The sequence below is a fragment of the Tetrao urogallus genome (genome assembly GCF_951394365.1).
Source record: "Tetrao urogallus genome assembly, chromosome: Z".
NCBI lineage: Eukaryota > Metazoa > Chordata > Aves > Galliformes > Phasianidae > Tetrao > Tetrao urogallus.
In genome coordinates, this window is record NC_136816.1 from 287,850 (window position 1) to 307,827 (window position 19,978).

Sequence of the window (19,978 nt, forward strand, 5' to 3'; positions counted from 1 at the left end):
GTCCACACATCTTCATTCTGCAGTAAAACATCTACATATTCCAGGGAGTTACTTTTCTGCAGGAAAGCTGCTGTGGTGCAAAGTAACCTTTGCTGCTAATGCCTGAAACTCCAAAGATTGAGTGGATTTACTGTGAAGCAGATGCCAAATGGGATCAATTTTAGTAACAACCAGGAGAATGCATTTAAATTTCACAGCTTTTTTTCCAGTCAGTGTAGAGACTGATCCACAATTTACTGCAGCCACAGCTGACAGACAACCTGCAAACAATCAGCATCCAGTGCCACATCTTGTTCTAGAAATTGTGAATATTTTCCTTCTGGGGATGCCTTTCTTCCCTATTTTGGTTCTCTCTCTTCTCCTGCACAGCAAGAGCTGAACGTGTCCTTGTGAGCAGGACATGCATGAGATGCTTCATCTAGCTTTCCCGACCTACATCCCTCTGTGCACATACTTGCAACTGCCTGGTACAGGTGCACAGACAAAAGAGCTGAATGGATATGGGGTGCCTGTAGAGCTCCCTCTTTCATTCTGACTAATTTTAATTGCTTAAAATTTTTCCCCTGATTTGTTTTTCTTTCCACTACTTCATTCCTTAGTTTCTTTTTCACACTGATATCACATCAATCATACTGCATTGTTATCTACTGTAATGTCTTGGCATTTGACTTGTTTTACTGATGTTTCAGTGTGTCCAGAAACTTCTGGAAAAAGAACACCTAATTCTAAGGTATTTCAGTGTTTGGTCTAAATATCAGTTTGTGACCACGTGAGTTTGCTGCAGGACAAATGTTCTATGTTCAGACAATCCTAACTGACATTCCTTACTAGCAAACATCATCAAAAACTGAGCTTACAATCCACAAAAACAAGTCCAGCAAGTGGTAAAAATGCTGAGGTCAGAATTAACATTCTGCAGAAGAATTGCTGAAGACTCTTGCAGCTGCAAAGCTGGGGGCTCAGGGACGGATCCTTGTCTCCAGCCTCCAATGGCATTCCTTTGACAACACAGACAGACTGGAAACAGAAAACAGCCCATTCACTGCAGACTGACTTGGCAAGCGTTTTCTAAGACTGTGAACTGCAGGAGTGTCTGAACTCACAAGTTGGCCCTGGTCAGGTGCATCTTTTAGCATAAATAGAAACCTGGGCTTGGGAAAATGTGTGCAAAGCATACCACCTCCATGGGCTGCTAAGAGCAGTCTATGGACATGCTCTGACACTCCAAGTTGAAAACAAACTGCATTCTGCACAGCACAGACCAATTGCAGAGCTTGGATGTGACCAGAGTTTAGACTCTTGCTCCCTGCATGGTGCTGTTTGACTGCTGCCTTCGTGGCAGCACACAGCTGACTTGGTGCACAGCGGAGTGCAGCCAGCATGGTGCAGGTATGCAGCAGCCATGTCGTGCTCCTTCCGCTCGTGGGTGCAATGGGCCATTAAATGTTTTCTCCTCTGCTTCCTTCTGAGATCCCAGCACTCTCTCACACTCAACCGTAGCGTGTCAGAAAACCTCCTGATTTGATACTACTGATTTGGTCTGCTCCTCCGCTGTCACCACCCATGTTATTGCTCCTATCACTCCCAGCACAGTTTGGCAGACACACCAGAGCAATTGTGGAGCAGACAATTTGCTGTTTGTAACCGCAGCGTATTTAAAACCTCAAAGAGGTGAAGGCTCAGAAATGACACAGTGTTTTCCATACTCTCACATCTCTGATGCTCAGGTCTGAGGAACTCTGACACAAGCAGAGCTCAGCCCTGTAAGCACACGCAGTGTGTGTTGAGCTGGCGGCCCTTCCTGCACGCCTAGGTAGCAATGACTGCATTCGGGACAAGAGAACCTTCCCTGGATTTTTGGTGCCTTGGTTTGCTAATCCAAAACACAGTTTTCCAAAATCCGAAGCCTCCTGGCCTCCTAATTACATTCAGCTTTTTCGCAGTTACTTTGTGGTTTGTTTCCATCAACTGGTACAAAAACAAAGCCAACAGGAGGGGCCTGGAGGAGCACAGCACAGGAAGCCCAACTCACAGCCATAGGAATCAGTGGATCCTGCTGGCGTGCTGCTGTGCAGTCTCAATGGGAATGAGCTGACACCACGTAAAGGCAAGCTCTGCTGCTCAGCCCTGCACTGATGCTACCTCCTGCAGCGCTCATGGAACTCATGGTCAACAGGCAAACGTTCTATCCACAGGCACCTCCTATTGCAAGTACTGGGACAGAGGCCCAGTTTTGTGCTCACAGCGCTCTGGGAACTCAAGTGTAGAATAGGAAGCAAGACAGGAAAACTCCTAATGACATTAAAAACAAACAACCAGCAGGGCTTTCTAGACTTGGCATTGCTTCCACAGCCAGCTCCGCTGCCAGCAGATGGGCAAAGAGTCAAGCCCGTAGCACTGAATGAAACACCATCAGAAAGCAGCCTCTATTTTTAGGCTGCTGGCAGCGTCTCCTTGCGGCTGCTCAGCTCAGCTGCGCTGAGGCAAGAGATAAAAGCTGCATCTTTACTGCAAGGCTTATCCCGGGCAGCCGGAGCTCCTCGCGCAGCACTACGGCGGCTCTCGGGGTGGAAGCGCAGCCATCGCCGCCCGCAGGTACTGAGAACGCCTTTCCCCCGCCCTGGGCACAGCACGGCCGCTGACCGCCGCCCCGGGCGCTCCCCTTCCCGCTCGAAGCCCTGGAGCCGGAGTCCTTTCGCCCCTTCCCCCGGCCTGCCCCGGCGGGGTACGGATGGGGCACGGAGCGCCCGCAGCCCCGCGGCCGGCAGAGCGGAGCCGGCCGGGCTGTCACTCAGGAGGAGCCCCTCGGTGCTCCGTGTTGGGTCTTCCTTGGGGGGGGGGGCTCTGTCTGAGCCGCTGCTGTCAGAGATTTCAGACGCAACGAGGCACCGAACGCGGGTCTGACAGCTCGCCGCCGAATTAGAGCTATTTGCATGCTAATTTTCACCGTGCTTAGCTCGCTGGCAGACCCGGAGCCAGAAGCAGCCTCTGCGTGTTTGGAACAATGCTTGACTGATCTAGCGGCGTTAACGAGCAAATTATGGTAATTTTGTTATTACAAATTCATAGAAATTTCCAAAGAGTGGAGCAATACAATATGTTTTTTTCTCCTCCTCCTCACTCCTAAATACGGAACCTTTTGTTTATACACACTTTGCTTTGCTTACTTATGTTTAGTTATGCATACTGTTTCACTTCAAAGGGAGGAGGCAGGAATTACAGCTGGAGCAAAGGGAAGCAGACTGAGCTGGATTCGCCGTGCAGATACCTGGGTGCTGTTATCAGCAGTTCCCTGAAAGCCAAGGGCGTGGGGAGGCTCGTGGGCCTTGCTCAGGATCTGGGCTGTAGGAAGGAAACCTGTCTGGGAGCAGAAGATGCAGAGGCTGTTGGCTTTTCCTTCTTAACCCTTCACCTTCTTGTCCTTGTTAGCATGGTTTCTACATCAGTTGAGTGAAAAAAAATTTTATGTATGCTCCATCCAAGTGCAGAAGAGGCACATCTGAAAGATGAACAACAGAATGTTCCTCTACGCTCCTCTGGTCCTGGGAGCCCGTTACTCAGAATGTACGTGAGCAGTAGATAAGCATACATCATTTTCTTAACTACTTCGTTATTAACAATAATGAATACGTACTAATCATTTGTCAGTTGATTTTCAGTCTGTTTCTGCAATGAGATCTCTGTGATGCTGCATCACTTGCTTCATCATATGTGATGAAACTTATGTAGAATTTGTTCTCTGACCACAGAACAGTGGGAAGACACCTGTGTGAAGCAGACCTAAACCTGGGAGAAGGCAGTAAGCTCACTTAAGTAGAAAAGACACCCTCCAACATCCCAAACATCAGTATTTCCTACTTCTTAGCAGCGGTCCTCTGGCGGATGCTGTAAAGAGTTGTTGTGTTCTTCCAGGGTCATAAAGGTGTTTCAGGAGCATTCTGCATGATGGCTGCATTTGCACTGGGTGAGTGTACTCAGACTGAAGTGTGACTCTCCAGCTGGCAGCTTTGCATTGCCTACAAGGTTGCTACATCAAGCACTTGCCCCAGCATCACACCTTCCACCTGCCTACAAGAGCACTGCCATGATTTCCCATGGCACCTCCGTTCCCTGGTCAGGCTCCCTGCCTTGAGAGCATCCCCACAGATGAGTATACAAAACAAGCATCCCATAATGCACACATTTCCCTGAAGTCCACCAGAGCAACACCGGAGCATTGCTGAGCACCCTGGCCCCAGGAGCCCCAAACAGATGAGTGCCACAGAGGGCACAGCAGGGCACAGGGGGACGATGGAAATGAGCGCAGTATGATCCAGCCTACAGCAGAGCTGTGCAAAGCCAGGAGACTGGCACAAAGTCAGTGATCATAATCAGCACAGGGACAAAAATCCTTGTTGAGATCTCAGTGTATGAAGCAAGCGAAGCAGATGGCAAACAGCTTCAGAAATCATCACCAAGCTCTAAGGAGACAACTTGCTGCTTTCCACCCCACTAGAGGAATGCCAAGGTTCATTCCTTGTTTTCAGCTTGATTTTCCTTTCTGTTTTACTGGTGGCAGCAGCTCCACTGTTCCAGTAGGCAGCCAGTTCAGCTCATGCAGTCCATCAGGACAGTGCTCCGGCTCTGACACTGATGGCCTCTACCAAACCACACACAGTGACTTCTTCATCAGACCCTGTTTGTCAGTGTGTTACCTCCCAGCTCCCTTCCTGTCACATTTACTGCTTCACATGAGTTTGGCATGGGCAGAGTCAGGACAAATAACACGGATATACAATGATAGCTATGACCAAAAGGTTTCAGTCTGTATGGAAGCCTATCCCCGAAGGCTCAGTGCAGGAGCTCACTCATTCCTGTCTTTTAATGCCAGCCTCAACACAGCACCTGTGCTTCTGTTCCTTGTAAAAGATCACTGTGTACCAAGCAGGTTGACAGAGAGTGTTTTCCCATCCAGGACTGGATGGGAGAAATAGACCAAGCAGAGAAAAGATACACAGTCTGGCCTGTCTGCATTAATACCCACTAATCACAAGGAAAAATTCTTCTAAAAACCATGTGCTGTTTTTTTCCTCCCGACCATTTCTGCTTTGCTCATCAGATGAGCCTCTTCTTTTTTTTTTTTTTGATGAAAAATTGTAAGTGGCACTATTGCTATTTTTATACTTTTCAAAGACCAGTTTTGAATGTCAGTGTTTTCAGGTCCCTTTAGTTGGGTAATTGCACATGGACTTCATATAAAGGAAATTCATTTGTTCAGGGTCACTGCATGGTTTTTCATTAAAAACAAATTACCGGTGCTCAGAAAGGACATCTGGGTTTCAGGAGTCCCATTAATGACTGTATTTTCAGCATCGCTATTCTGGATGCTGTACCCTTTCCTGTCAGCCTGTGCTGAAGGCCCCTGGAGGACATTGTGAATGACAGCCCTGGGGAAGGCAGGGCACGGGAGAGGGCTCATCCCAAAGACAAGGAGAGAGGAAAGAGTGGAGAAGACACAGAGGGTAACGGGGTGTTATCTGAGCACTTTTGAAACCAGGGCCAGAAGAGCTATGGGCAAGCTTGAGCTGCTGAGCACAGAGCAGCCAGGCACAGGGTGCAGGCAGACAGGAGGTCTCAGTGGGTCCAGAAGCTGCACCTCACGGGGCTGCAAGAGGGCACAATGGTCAAGGGTGGGAGAAGGATAGAGGGCAATTTCTGCAGGTCCTCATGGAGCCATCAGTCTCTGTCCTGTGACAAGGCCACTGCCAGAAGCCTCCACTGAGATCCTGAAGGCAATCCACACCTCTGTTGTTTAACAGCAGCTCTGATCCAAAGCAGAGCTCTCACTCCCGTGTATCTGCGTGGACTGCTAGCACACTGGTTCTCAGACAGCCACTTCCTGCTACAGCTCTGATCATTATGCCAGAAAGAAGCTCAACAGTTCCTGATTCTGTGATGTGTTTTCAGCAGCGCTGTAACCAAAACACAGTGTCACATAATGATGGGGTAATTCTGCTGCACAAGACTGCAGCAGATCTCCTGGCCCTGCACACAACACAGTGAGCAAAGAGCCAGACCAGGGTGCTCAGGACTGGAAAACCCACAAAGACAGAGACAAAACAGCTTCTCTAGGCATCTGAAGATATCCAGATGGGTGGAAGTTTGAAGCCTTCCCATGTATCCTATCTCCATCTGTTTCAGTCAACATGTATTGCCTTCCCTTGTGCCTCCTGTGCATGGATAAAGGTATTACATAGCATGGACTCCTGGATGCATGTCACAGTGCTGTACTTGTATCCAGCGTGCAGGCAGAGCTTGGCACCAACCATCGCTCTCCAAGCTCAAGCACCCCACCAGTTGTCTTCCCATCCAGCTGTCCACCAGCAGCTCCATGCCATAGCATGCAACAGGGCCTGCAGTGGCCATGCAGCAGGTGAAGAGGGGAGATGCTCCTGTGGGAGGGTCCTGCTGATGGAGTCAGGACAGGCTGATAGTGGGGAGCCTTTCTTGTTCAGATGGAGAGCAGGGAGGTGGGAAGAACAGTAAGAAGAGAACAAGGAGCTGAATCCATGCATGCTTGGTGAAAACGCCAAGGGGCTCAGACATTTCCCTCACATTTCACACGCACCATGTGAGGCGGACACCACAGACATGAGGCAAGCACCAGCAGTGCAGTGAGGAACCAGTGAACTCACTGCAGCACAAGCAATGTCTGCAGGAGGCAGAACAGAATCCTTTACATCTCACCATGGATCTGTTGCTCCCACACCTCTAACTACTTTGCTCTCACAAATACTTAATTATGAGCAGAAATTCGTGGCTTACAATTAAAAAACTTATTGAGGAAGCATATTTCTAGCAAGTGCTCTGAAAACTATGAGAAGGAAGCAGCAGGTCACAAAGTAAATCCCTGTGAAAAGGTAAAACAGATGCACACAGGCTTGGTCATGGAAGATGTTTGGGATGCTAGTTAGCAAATTCTCACTTAAATGAGAAAGCAAACCTGAAGAAATTGCAGCTGACCTTCACACTAGCTGGAGCAGAAGGTTGTTATTAAAGGAACCAGTGAGAGGAACAGTGCAGTTATTCAATGTAACGGGTCACAGAGGCCTATGTGTAGTTAAAAATAAAATCTATTACCCAGGAAAACTGGCTCAGATGACTGTACATCACCGAACCCCCTCTGGATTTCCTTGTGCTGAGCTCTGCCATGACCATCACTCTCACAGTTCTGTGTCCTGCTCCAGCAGGTGTGCCCAAACAGGTGGCAACCATGGACAAATCCATTCCCCGGCATCCACCAAAAGGAAAAGGAAGAGTAAAGCCTCTGGGAGGTGACAGAGACTCAGAGCTGCATATTGGGTGTAAGTCCAAAAGAAGGCAACGGATTCCCACAAGGTTTCTAAAAGCCTCCAGATCACCACTCTCAGGTGCACATAAGCTGTCTGAAACTTCCCACGGGTAAGTTGGCAGCTGCAGATGCCAGATAAGGCCGACCTCCCCCTTGCCTTCCTTGTCCTCAGGTTTACCCTCAGTGGCAGAATGAGCCTCGAGAAAAGCAGGGGCTCAGGGCTCTGGTGAAGAGCCAGCACAGGAGAGCCCGAGCAGGAGCTGAGGGGACTGGCAGGATGGGACATCAGACACTGCTGAACCTGCTTCCCACTCGCTGCGCTACATCTCTAAGCTGTGTATGTAACAGCAGGTTCATGCACAGCACCCTCATTTGCCCATACATCTCCATGGCCTGCCTGACACACATGTGATTAACTGATTCTGGTGCTCCAAATGCTCAAAGTGTAACAGCCATGTTAAAAAGTTAATGGAAGTGCAGACCTTCAGCTGATCTAAGCAGCTGGCAATGCCTCTGAAGTAAGAACAGCCTCAATGAGGATGGAAAAGCTTACTAGTAACTTTGTGTGTCCTTGAGAAATAGTATGCAGCAAGGAGTCAAACCTTTCAGACCTGCATTCGGATCTTTACAAGAAATGAAGAACTTACCAAAAATTATATTTGATGGGTAAAAATTATTTCAACTTAACCTCTGACCTAGCTTCTATAACCAGCACAAGTAAAATGGCTGTTTCTTTTTCTTAATTTTTCAGTGATCTGCTGGAACACATATTACAGATTATAATCAGTTTGGGACAAAAATACGAATCCCAAAATAGCCAGGACAATAAATAATTACCATTGACTACTGCTTGCTTACTGAGAGCTGTTTTCCAAACCACCATCTCCTGAAGCCATGTGACTACATATGAAATTCCACTTTGGGGGATTTTCTTCAATAACTGTCGGACCTTGCTGACTCCAAAGTGACAATCTCAGAGGACCTTAAAGGCTTGGAAAGCAACAAGTAGGGGAAAGAAAGAGAATCTCCGAGTACCCATTCATTTTCAAACCATACGATACTGAGACAGGAGAGGTTTAGGTTGGATTTTAGGAGGAAGTTTTTCACACAGAGGGTGGTGATGCACTGGAACAGGTTGCCCAAGGAGGCTGTGGATGCCCCATCCCTGCAGGCATTCAAGGCCAGGCTGGATGTGGCTCTGGGCAGCCTGGGCTGCTGGTTGGTGACCCTGCACACAGCAGGGGGGTTGAAATGAATGAGCATTGTGCTCCTTTTCAACCCAGGCCATTCTATGATTAGGGTCCAGATTCATGAATTTTAACATGTAAGTTTAGGGCTTAGAATACTTCTTTCCCTTGAAGACAGCAATGTCTGTCATGCCCAAATCAAAGACAGCAGGGCCTGGGGATATTGTTTATTTCAGGCTGAAATGAGAACACTGATTTCCAGCAGCACTAGGCCCCCTGTGCTCAGACAGGAGCAAGCCCATGCAGACTCCCTAGCACCAGGCATTCACCTGCTGCTTGCTGCCAGTGCCCAAATGTCACCATCCTGCTCAGAGCTGTGTGCACATGCTCAGCCAGTACCAAGTGAGCGCTGCACGGTGTGACACAGACACGAGCCAAGCTCTGCCAGACCCTGAGCACTCAGCTCCCACCGACACAGTGGGACAACTCTGCAGTGCCGCCTCTCCACCCCCCTTCATTTTGCAGACTCACCAGGCACCATTCCTGTCAGCGCAGGGGCAGAATAGCTGCCCTGTCCAGCAGGGGGGACGTGCGGAGGGTATCCTGGGAGGGTTGTGCTTGCCAGCTCGCGACCTGAGGAATCAAACCAACAAATCACCACGTGAGCATCACTGCTGGCAGACATGCTCCTACACCTTCCTGACTGCTGCAAAGACCTGTTTGTCACAACAGCTCTGCAAGCGTCAGCAAGCAGCTGCTAGCTTGTTTGGAGAGAGGAGAAACAGTTCTGCTTACTCTACCAGCTGCCATCATGCTGTGGCAAAGTGAGGGCTTGTGAGGGGAAGAACAGATTCCTGCGGGGAGATGAAGCCCTGTTTTGAACTCCAACTGCTCTCCTTTTGCTCCCAAGTTTCTCCAAAGTTCAGCTTTGTAAAGTCAAAGTTTGTAAAATAATGCTTATTTTAACAGCACTTCTCCAGGAAACTCTCCAGAAAATTACACTGTATGAGCTGATGGATTGCAGAGATCTAAATGTGATAAAAGCATTATTTCCATCTTCAGTTAAAGTCATTTAGGGAAACACACACACACACACATTGGGACATGAATTAATTTCCAAAACACAGCTGATGTTCCAGCAAAAGAGCAGGCAGTTCACAGCCTGATGCAGTACTCCTCACTGATGCTAGGGAAACCTTCTGTCATTAGGGTCCGCACACAACGCTGCAGAAAGCAGCTATGGGCTGTCCCCCACCTCACCATACCTCTCATCCAGAGTGCTGAGGTGCACTCGCTTCAAACCCAGGCAAAGCTCCACACAGCCCTTGGGTCCACAGCTGTAGGTATTTCACCAAAGGCACAGAGGAAGCAATGGCCGCACCCTGCCAAGACGGCATCTCCCACAGTGCAGATCATCTCCAGGCAGGGGAGGAAAAAGGGACCCTGTTCTGTGTGCCACCTGCAGCAGGGGTTTGTCCCCTGTCCCCTGGCTCAAATGTCATCTGGATGCTACTGAGCCCACACCATGGAGGAGATCATTCAGGCTGCACTTGCTTCAGTTTCACAGGCTGCCCATAGAGGTTGTGGAGTGTCTTCCTCTGAGATGTTCAAGACCCACCAGCAACCACTGCTACAGTGCTGGCTGGAGACACAACCAGCTTTTCTTTTTTTTCCTCAAATGGAAAGTGAGACTGAGGGGCAAGAGCAGCATAATGGACTCTGTATGCTTGGCCTAAACCAGGTCACTGATTAGCTGAAAAACACTTGGTTACATTCTGCAGATAATTAACTAACTGCTTCTGATCCTCTCAGCAAGGGAGAGAGTCCTGAAGGCCATGAAATTATTCCATCACAATATCCCTGAGGGCGAATATTCAGAGCAGTGTGCTGCACTCTGGGGTCCGCCTCCTCACTGGGCTCCTTCATGCCACTGGGGAGTACCCTGAAGTCTGTCTGCAGTGTGGACTCCAACCCATCACATGTCAGGGATTAATTTGCTCCCCCAGCCCTTCCACAAAGGCAAAATTCAACCAAACACTGTTCGAGCAGGTGACAACTCAGCCCACAGCATGGGAGTTGGAACTCGATGTTCTTTAAGGTCCCTTCCAACCCAAACCATTCTATAATTCTGCAATTCCATGATTCCCAGGTCCCAAGCAAGCTCTTTCTCATCTGCGTATAATTTTTGCCTTTGTCACAGACACTTAGGAGAAAGGAGGGGAGGGGACGGGAGGGAAGCAGTAAGAAGCCTTCACTTTTAACAGCACTCTGGGCACCACAGGTGATGTGCAAAACAAGGTTTGGATAGACTTTGAACCTTCATCCTCAATGAACATATTCTGGAAGTTGAGGAGACACAGCTGAGAGGATGGGATGCTTTCACATGAGTGTGGATGGCACTGGTATCAAACAGCACACCACTTTCCTACAGTATCCTATTTCCACAAACCAGACAGCCAACTGTCATCACCCACCAGAACTGCAAGTCAACCAGGAACCAGTTCAAAGAATGTTGACTGGCATAGGACAAAAACAGTAGTCAACCCAGAAGTAATGTTTGAACAGAAAAGCATGAATACAGAATTATCTGCACTCCACAGCCCTTGTCAGAGTGCCATACAGACAAAGAACCCCCCTCTGAAAATGCAAAGGTGCAGGAAGATGCGGACTAGAAGAGGACCACATCTGGAGGTGATCCTGGCTGTTCCATCTCCTCTATAGAGAAAAAAATCCACCACTTCCTTAGCAGGCTGTCACAAGTCTGACGGATTAAAGTGCTGCAGCATGCCAAGTAATGTGACATTTAGAAGACGTTTCCCAACAAAGTATCCTGCAACAAGGAACACGCTGGTCTAATCCAGTCAGTAAACGTGTCCATCTTGAGCTTGCTACAGGGATGAAACGCTGCACATCATTTTGAGGCTTATTCCTGCTGGAATTCATTCTACATTCCTCCAGAAAGTAAAATATAATGATGCTAAATAACAACAATATCAACTGGCGCAGTGGGACCAGGGGCTGCAGATGTGTGTCAAAGTGCTTGGCCCTGCACACAGCAGATACGCAATGAATGTCTGTCCTTCCATTCACTGCGAGCTGACGGCGTGCTGGCACTGACAGCAAATTATCATTTCCCAGAAAAAGTGCAAATAAGTAATTTTCTTCCATAAAAGAAATTATTTTGCAACCAGCAGCGGGAGAAGTCAGCAACACCCTCCCCAAGCAGCAGCATGGCCAGCAGCATGGTCAGGTCATGGACATGGGCAGGTCTGCACCCCTGCACAAGATAACGGCCTGGCAGCGTGCAGTGGAAACTGCCTCCCTCATCCCCAAACCACAGTGGGAGGAAGAATGAGGGAGGGGTTCAGAAACATTCTTCATTTTACTTACCTTCTGTTAAAGAAAAGGGGTGAAGAGCATTTCCAACTGTGTCTTTGTACACTGCTGTGTGTAAATGTGAGTCCAATTAACTTCACACTTAACTACTAATGAAATTATCTCATTTTGCTATCAGCTCAAGTCTCATCCATGGCAGTAATTAACCACTGGGGGTTGTCACTCCTAGACACATGACACAAGGACTTCCCCAAGCTCAGGTACTTCAAACCCTTGCAGAGTTCATTACCCTGACAGTGTGAAAACCCTTCACTTTCAATACCACAGGGCACCAACATGTTTTTTTTCCCCTTTATCTAACTGATTGCCAGTAACAGTATGAAAGAAATGAATGCACTGGAGAGGTAATTAATTACTGCAAAGGACGCATTAGAAAATGCAGAGGGTTCAGGTGTTGGGGGTTAGCTCAGGAGCCCTTTTGCCAGTGCAATAGAACAGACTCTCTGCAATAGAGGACTTGTAATGTTTCTTCCTGAGAAGACCCAGGGGTTGTCCATGCATCATCTCCCACCCACTTTTCATGTTTGCAGCAGACTGAGGTTGCCATCAGCCTAGGAATACAAAGACAGGGCAGTGCACTGGGTCCACAGTAACAGTATGGTCCCACTCCTCCAGATACAGGTTCAAGCAGAGAATAGATAACCAGTACAGTAAGAACCAGCTTTTCCATTTTGGCGAATCCTTCACACACACACTTGCTTGTGCCACAGACCTGCTCACACAGGAAGGGCTCTGAAATGGGCACCCGAGGCAGTGCACACCTCACATCCTGCCCAGCACAGCGGTGCTTCTCCACTGGAAGCCAGAAGCAGGCAGGGTCCCAAGCAGGCAGGACACACGCGGAGCACAGAAGCCAAACTCATTACCAAAACTGACTTCTCTGAAAAATCTCCTTCCTCTATGACAAGTTCTTCCTTTGCCAAGTGCAGATTTTGATGCTTGTTGTTCCAGTCATTATCGTAAGGAAAACTTTTGACTGACTTCACAACGCTGACAGCAGGAAGAAGACCTCAAGAGACTCAGAGAACCAGAAGTGTTTCTGTTGGAACAGACCTTCAAGGACCACTGGCCCCAACCCACTGGGATGCGTGTCGCACTGGCAACAGTGGCATCAGGAGCAGAGCAGCACCTCAACTGGAGATGAGCTCCTCTTGAAAAAAGAATCCAGTGTGATTGCATACGACGTACTGTTCTGCACTGCACCTCTGTTGTTACCATGTCCCAGCCTGGTTACAGCCATAACAAAGGAGGAAGGAATTAATCCACTCTTGTCTTTTCCCACAGGTGCAATGAAATTATAAAAGCCAGCTATCCGCAGTGATTATTAAGAACTCAGTGTACCTGTCACCTACACAGCTGACTTCCAAAGTCTGGAGGAGACTAAAGCTGGGGCAGCAGCCTTGGACCTTCCTCCCCATCCCATGTCCCCAGCCTCTGCCTTGCAGTCGCCTCTACCATGCTGAATGCAGAGCAGGCCTGCTCCATCCAGAAATAGCAAGAGCATGCACCATCCTCTGCTCCATCCTAAATGTGCTTCAGATTTTGCACCCCAGTAGTGCTCACAGTCTGCATGTGATCGTATCCAGATTCCTGGTTACTCCAGGAAAGGATATGGCTCCAGCACAAGACGTGGGCAAGCTGGAGCACAGCTGTTAATGAATAACTTCCCTCCTGTGTTCATCGAGCTTTATTTGCAGACATCAAAACCACTGCAGCATGCTTACTGCTATGAGTTACCACTCCTGCACCTAATTAGAGGCAGATAAAACAGTGGTAACACACAGATCACCTGTAATGATTTTGCTGACTCGATTATTCTTCTGACAATTATCTCTGGCTGCCAAAACCTCACAGGAATGTCAAAGTCTACTTCCTACAAAGCAGGTAATGTCACAGGTGTGACCATGAAATCAATAATGAGGCATAGCTCTTGCAGAGGGCATCCAGGTCAGATGGAACAGCCCTTAAATTAAACATTGATAAGCAGAACACAATTATCCATCATGTTTAAGTGCCTGTGTGAAATTAGCAGCCAGGGAAAGGGAGCAGTGGGCAAAAGATTAGTGGAGGAGGTGTTGAAATCACACTGTCCACTGTGACTGTGGCTGTGAGGCTTTGTGATAGCATTACTGTAGTCTGCTATCAAAGCCATAAAAATCAAATTAAGCACACTGCTCTGAAACAGGGCTTGTGGGTTTATTTTATTTCTCACCTGCAAGGAAGCCACAGATGTTTGTCTATTGGAGTTCAGATTTACCCTTCCTAGCAGGTATCTCTGCTGCTCAGCACTGTCACAGACCTTGACGTGTGGGGAAAACATGCTCTGATCAGTGCAGAACAAACGGGCACGATAGTTATGGACAAGCTTATTGCTTCCTCACAGCCTAAGGGTGCCAACACGTGCACCTGACCACTGCCATCACAGAAAAGGAAGGAAAGGGAAGGATGGGACATGTTCAAGATGGAAGTGACTTCGCTATGTAAAATGTAAGCAGCTGGGAGTAGATAGAAAAAGTGGTTCAGATCAAAACAAGGAGTGCATACTGCTCTGGACTACTTGTATTTTGCTTCACCACCTGCTTCTATCTGAACTCCCACTCAGCTCTCAGAAGACACGTGGGACACCAATGCAGGGCTTAGTCTCTCCACCAGTGTAGAGGAAATGCATCTCCACAGCTTTGGAAATGGTGGCAGGCAGCTCACCCAGGCCTCCAGCCCCTCCCCAGGGGCAGGACAGGACCTGGTGGGCTGCTGGTGGGCATTGGTGCCCTTGCTCACCCGGAGGATGCCGGGACCTGGGCAGAATTTGCTGGCCCTTCGTCAAAGGAGCTCCTCAGCATACTGCAAAGCACAGGCATTGTACCAGGCAGCCAACTATCTACTGCCAGAACTGATGGAGATGGAAAAACAAGTCCTGGAGCTGAGAATTGGTGGCAAAGACAGGACAGACATTTCCATGAACGCTGCCTGCGACAGGCACAGCTCTCTGCATTTTCTGTTGCAAACAACAGGTAGGAATTAATGAAGCCATGTGAGACAAGCCATGCCTTGTTTCTGACTCTGTGGCTCCCACTGCTTTAGAAGGAAAACTGACAAGGAAGCGCAACCCGCAGGCATGTGCGCATCGTAAATCCGTAGGTGGGACAGACCCACAAACATGCTTCCCCCCATCCATAGCACTGCTGCCAATTATACAGACCTGCAGTTCTCCTGCTTCAAAAGGGATTCGCTGTAGTGAAGTGCTCTGCCTGGCCTTCTGTGTTAGTTTGATGACATCGAGTGTTACATTCAAAGGCAAAAAAAACCATGTGTCTGCTTATCTAAGAGAGCAGTTAGCCTCCTCCTGTCAAAAAGACATGTAAAACGGCAGGAGAAAAGAAAAAAAACACACAAAGGAAAAAAAATGCAGAGGCTTATCACTGCCTCAGAGTCTAAGGCCTCTGAAATACCATTTCTTAAAAGTATCGTTCATTTTGCAGAGTAATTTGCAAGAAAAACAATTCCACACAGTTCAGAACTTCAGAAAATGTAGAAGAAACCAAAGCAACAGCAACAACAACTCCTCCTAAGTGTCAGTGTGAACTGCTCTGCACTCCACCTCCCCTTCCACCCTCAGTCAGAGCGGCCCTCACACACCTCACAGACACTGCCAAATTAGCCGTGGTTTTTCTTTCGTCCCATTATTTCTAAAATGCACTCCAGCCAGCGTGCTGCATGCAATGAATGAAAGAACTAGGAGAATTAAGCCACGCAATGAAACAGCCTTCTGACGAATAAAGCTATGGAAATTTTAGGCTCCATTTACTTCTCAATCTAATTTTGCCCTCCAATGCACATTATGTCTGAAATGGGATCTCATGTGGTTTGATCAGTGATCTTAATGCATGCAGAAGCAACATATTCCCTTTATTGTTGTTTCCTCTCTGCAACACAGCAGCGCTTCTAAATAAGAATAGCATAGCCAGGCTCCACAAGGCCCACCTGCACAGCCACCCCTGTGCTGCTGGAGCGCTGCAAGGCAACCACGAGTATCACAGCAAGGAGACGTGTGCTGCACGGGCTCCCAGCTCCTGCTGACAGATTCAGAACCAGCAGTTCACAACCCTGCAAAAGCCACGACAGCAGCCAACCTATTACAAGAAGTTCAATTAGGATATTCTTTATTTTGTTCCTATTCTAGTGTTTGATGTTTTATGCATACTCAGAAGGTATCTTCTAGATTCTCTTTGGGAAAAAAAAAAAAGAAGAAAAAAAAAAAAAAAAGAGGCTGCTCTTGCAGCTTGGAAAGCAAATGGTCCCTGGGCTGCATCAGCAGAGGAGTGCCCAGCAGGGACAGGGAGGTGATCGTCCCCCTCTACTCTGCTCTTGTGAGGCCCCACCTGCAATATTGTGTCCAGGTCTGGGGCTCCTAAGATAGGAAAGGTTGGAGCTGTTGGAGAGGGTCCAGAGGAGCCACAAAGATGATCAGGGGCTGCAGCACCTCCCGTATGAAGACAGGCTGAGGGAGCTGGGCTTGTTCAGCATGGAGAAAAGGAGGCTGCGGGGTGACCTCAGTGCAGCCTTTCAATAATTAAAACAGGATGATAAACAGGAGGGGAATCAACTTTTTACAAGGGTAGACAGCAATAGGTCAAGGGGGAACTGTTTTAAGTTCAAGGAGGGAAGGTTTACATTGGATGTCAGGGGGAAGTTCTTTACAGAGAGAGTGGTGAGGTGCTGGAACAGCTGCCCAGAGAGGCTGTGGATGCCCCGTCCATCCCTGGAGGTGTTCAAGGCCAGGTTGGATGGGGCCCTGGGCAGCCTGGGCTGGTATGAAATGTGGAGGTTGGTGGCCCTGCGTGTGGCAGGGCATTGGAACTTGATGATCCTTGGGATTCCTTCCAACTCAAGCCATTTTATGATTCTATGATGGGGCTCTAGGCAGTTTGATCTGGTGGCAAGCAACCAGCCCACAGCAGGGGATGGAACAGGGGGGGTTTAAGTTCCCTTCCAACCCAACCTTTCTGTGATTCCATGAATGCAGAGGGCTTTGGGGAGCAGTAAGAGCAGAACAGAGGAGATGGAATACTTTGCAAACCTGCCTTGGCACAGGTCTTGCCAGCTCCAAGCTGGGCTCTCAGCACTCTTCACAGACACCAGGCCCAAGGGCAGAGTACATGTCAGTTCACTGTACAGCCTCTGAAGGCTGGGGCATTTTCAGCCAGGCACCAGGCACTCTTTAGCCAGAGGTACCTCCTGGCAGAATGTTGCAGTACTGAGAAACAACAGCAGTCCTTCCAGCAAACATGACTCAGGCAGAGAAGAATCCACAGCGCACAACCAAAGTCAGAAGCAAGAACAGAGAGAGTATACAGGCAGTCAGTTACTCTGCTTGCTGATTAAGCACAGAGGAAAACAAATATGACATCTTCCCCAGGGTTGCAGAGTTGTGATAACCCACACCAAATATTCTCCATCTCGTAAGAATCACTTCAAGATCTGCATCTGAAATTAATCTGAGATCAAGACATTTCCAGTCATTGCTAATCATAAAATCAACAGGGTTAGAGAAGATGTCCAAGATCATCTAATCCAACCTCCTACCTATCAACCACCATAACATGTCCCTTAGTACAACATCTGAACATTTCTCCAGAGTTAGTAGCAACTTCCTGCACCTCACAGAAAACATATTTACTCTAAATTTTACATAATTAATGATAATCACATTCCAAACTGGCAGCCAAGTATGAAATTCCTAATGCTTCAATAAGGATGTTTTTATCCTGGAGTAAGAGAAAAAACTGGGGGTGGGTTGGTGGTTGGACTTGACAGTGTCAGAGGTGTTTTCCAATCTTGATTCTATCCGCTGAAGTGCCATCTGCTCACACCACTGGGGCAGAGGTTCATGCTCTGAACCAAGCAGGAAACACGGACAAGGAACCAGCAGCTAACACGCTTTGTGTTCTGCAGCACACACAGACACTTCCCATTATCCTTCACCAACAACTGGGAATGAAAAAGCTTTGCATATTGTCTGGAGGATCAGGCATAAGAGGCAGCAGCGTGTTGCTCCTGCCTGGCTTATTTTGCTTATATTTGACAAGAACTACAGGTGTGCTGTGTCAGTTAGGAGGATGACACCAGCATCACTGAAATGCAGTTTGAAAACTGCAGCAACACGTCTTTCTGAGGGCTATTTGCACGTTTAAAACAGCTGGGGGAACTTTGATTTCAGGTCAGGATGACAAAGTCCTTTCCTGCCATGTGCATTTGGGGATGAGACCAGCCTCCCCAAGGCAGGAGGGCTCTCAGCCCTCCCACATCTGGGAGTCTCAGTGTTTGCCACAACCCTCAGCTACCACCATCACTGCGTGAGCTCCTCTGGTTTGAATTTCCCCTCACACAGTTGAGGAAGGTGAGCAAGCAGCTGTGAGGGGAAGAAGCTGGGAAATGAAAGGAGGTTGGAGACAGGGAGGAGGTGGGCAGATGAGGTCCCTGGTTCGTGGTGCCAGTCAGTGGGCTGGGATTTATAACTGTATTAAATGGCATGACAGTCAGCCACGATAAATCAGTTCCCCTTCTTCCCAAATCACAGACAATAAAAGCTTCGGCAGTGAAAGCCATTCATCATCATAAAGACTTGAGACATTTCTGCCATCAATTTCACTCACATCCTTAATACTCTGAAGGGAAGTTGGTGGACTTTTAGGGAAAAAAAGGCAGGGAGAGAAGAAAGGGAAAAATAATTAGAAGAAAACACGAAGAAAGATTGAACAGGAATAATTACAAAGGTCAAAGAAAGGAGACCCTTCAGGAAAGCTATTTGGATGATGGGGAGCAGAGCTGCCATGCTCTCCACAGGGCACATGGGATACTGAACAAAGCCATGGGGCCTCCTCACAGCCCCCGGGGTTCACACAGGGAAAGGAGGGAGTTAGTAAGCTTGAGAGGGTGCTCAGAGCTGGGACCTCGCTGTCCCATGTGCAGAGACAAACTGCCAGCATTCCTCTCGCTGAGCACCCCAGTCCCATGGCTGGGCAAGCAGACGGTGATTGCTCCCTGCAGCTTCACCACAGCATGCAGCCAGCAGGAACAGATCTGTCACAGCACAGACAGGCATCAAGGGACTGACTGTCCCCAGAGAAAGAGGGAACAAGGAGAGGCTGTATCCTGGAGAAGTGACCAAATACCTCCCCATCCTCCAGTTCTGCCTTCCTGCACACTGTCAATGAATGGGTCCCCCTGCCTATAACAGCTTCGTAAGTGTTAACGTGCCACATGTGGATGCACCCAGGAGGCTTATGCACAAACACAATAAGCCATTCCTGCAGCGCCATCCCCACCTGCAGAGGAACAGTTGGAAGCAGGAAAGAGGGATGCTGCACAGCCCTGCTAGAGGTCTGCAGCCACCAGGAGCACCTGGCAGAGGGCACAACCAGCTCAGGGGAGCTTAGGGCAGAGAAGGCTGTTAGATGACTGGTTAGACATTGGAAAGGGTTGCTCAGGCAGGTGGTGGAGTCACTCTCCCTGAAGGTATTCAAGAACGTAGAAATCTGACACTGAGGGACATGGTTGAGTGGGCATGGTGGGGGTGGACTGGTGGTTGGACTTGATGAGCTCAGAAGTCTTTTCCAGACTTAATGATTCTGTGACTGCCTGTAACAGACACCTACCACAAGAAAGCAAGGACATAAGCATACAGTTTGTAAACCCTTGTAAATAACACCACATAATTCACTTTGCATTACTGCAAGGGGGCAAGCAAGTCATCTGCATTTCAGCTGCCACAAAAAGCTCCACTGTATTGGCAAGGTTCTGCAGCTGGGCATGCTGCTGCAGATAGGCTAAAGGGTTAATTTGAAATGACACAGATACGAGGAGCTCAGTGCAGGCAGGGAAGGGCAGAGAGGGCACAGTGCAATTGTCCCCACTCGGGGGCACGGCCAACTCCTCAGCAAGCAATGTTGGAGCAAACTGAAGTTCTGCATGACTCTACATCATGTCTGAAGGCACTGACGGGTCCACATCACTGCTGTTTCAGAACCAAAGCAGTCTTCCACAGCGCAAAGAATGTAACAGGGCC

The 19,978-nt window shown here is 48.5% G+C and overlaps 1 protein-coding gene across 4 annotated transcripts in view; it reads right to left on the minus strand.

The window, feature by feature from the left end:
• PAX5 (paired box 5) overlaps positions 1 to 19,978 on the minus strand; it is a gene marked incomplete at both ends in the record, with an annotated part of 107,753 nt that overhangs the window by 13,922 nt on the left and 73,853 nt on the right. For 2 of the 4 annotated variants that reach the window (XM_079548811.1, XM_079548810.1), the window contains one exon: positions 9,049 to 9,150. The exons of the other annotated variants lie outside the window; for them this stretch is intronic. In XM_079548811.1, coding sequence (XP_079404937.1) covers positions 9,049 to 9,150 — 102 coding nt within the window. The remainder of the gene's footprint in view (positions 1 to 9,048; positions 9,151 to 19,978) is intronic. 4 annotated transcript variants of the gene reach the window in all.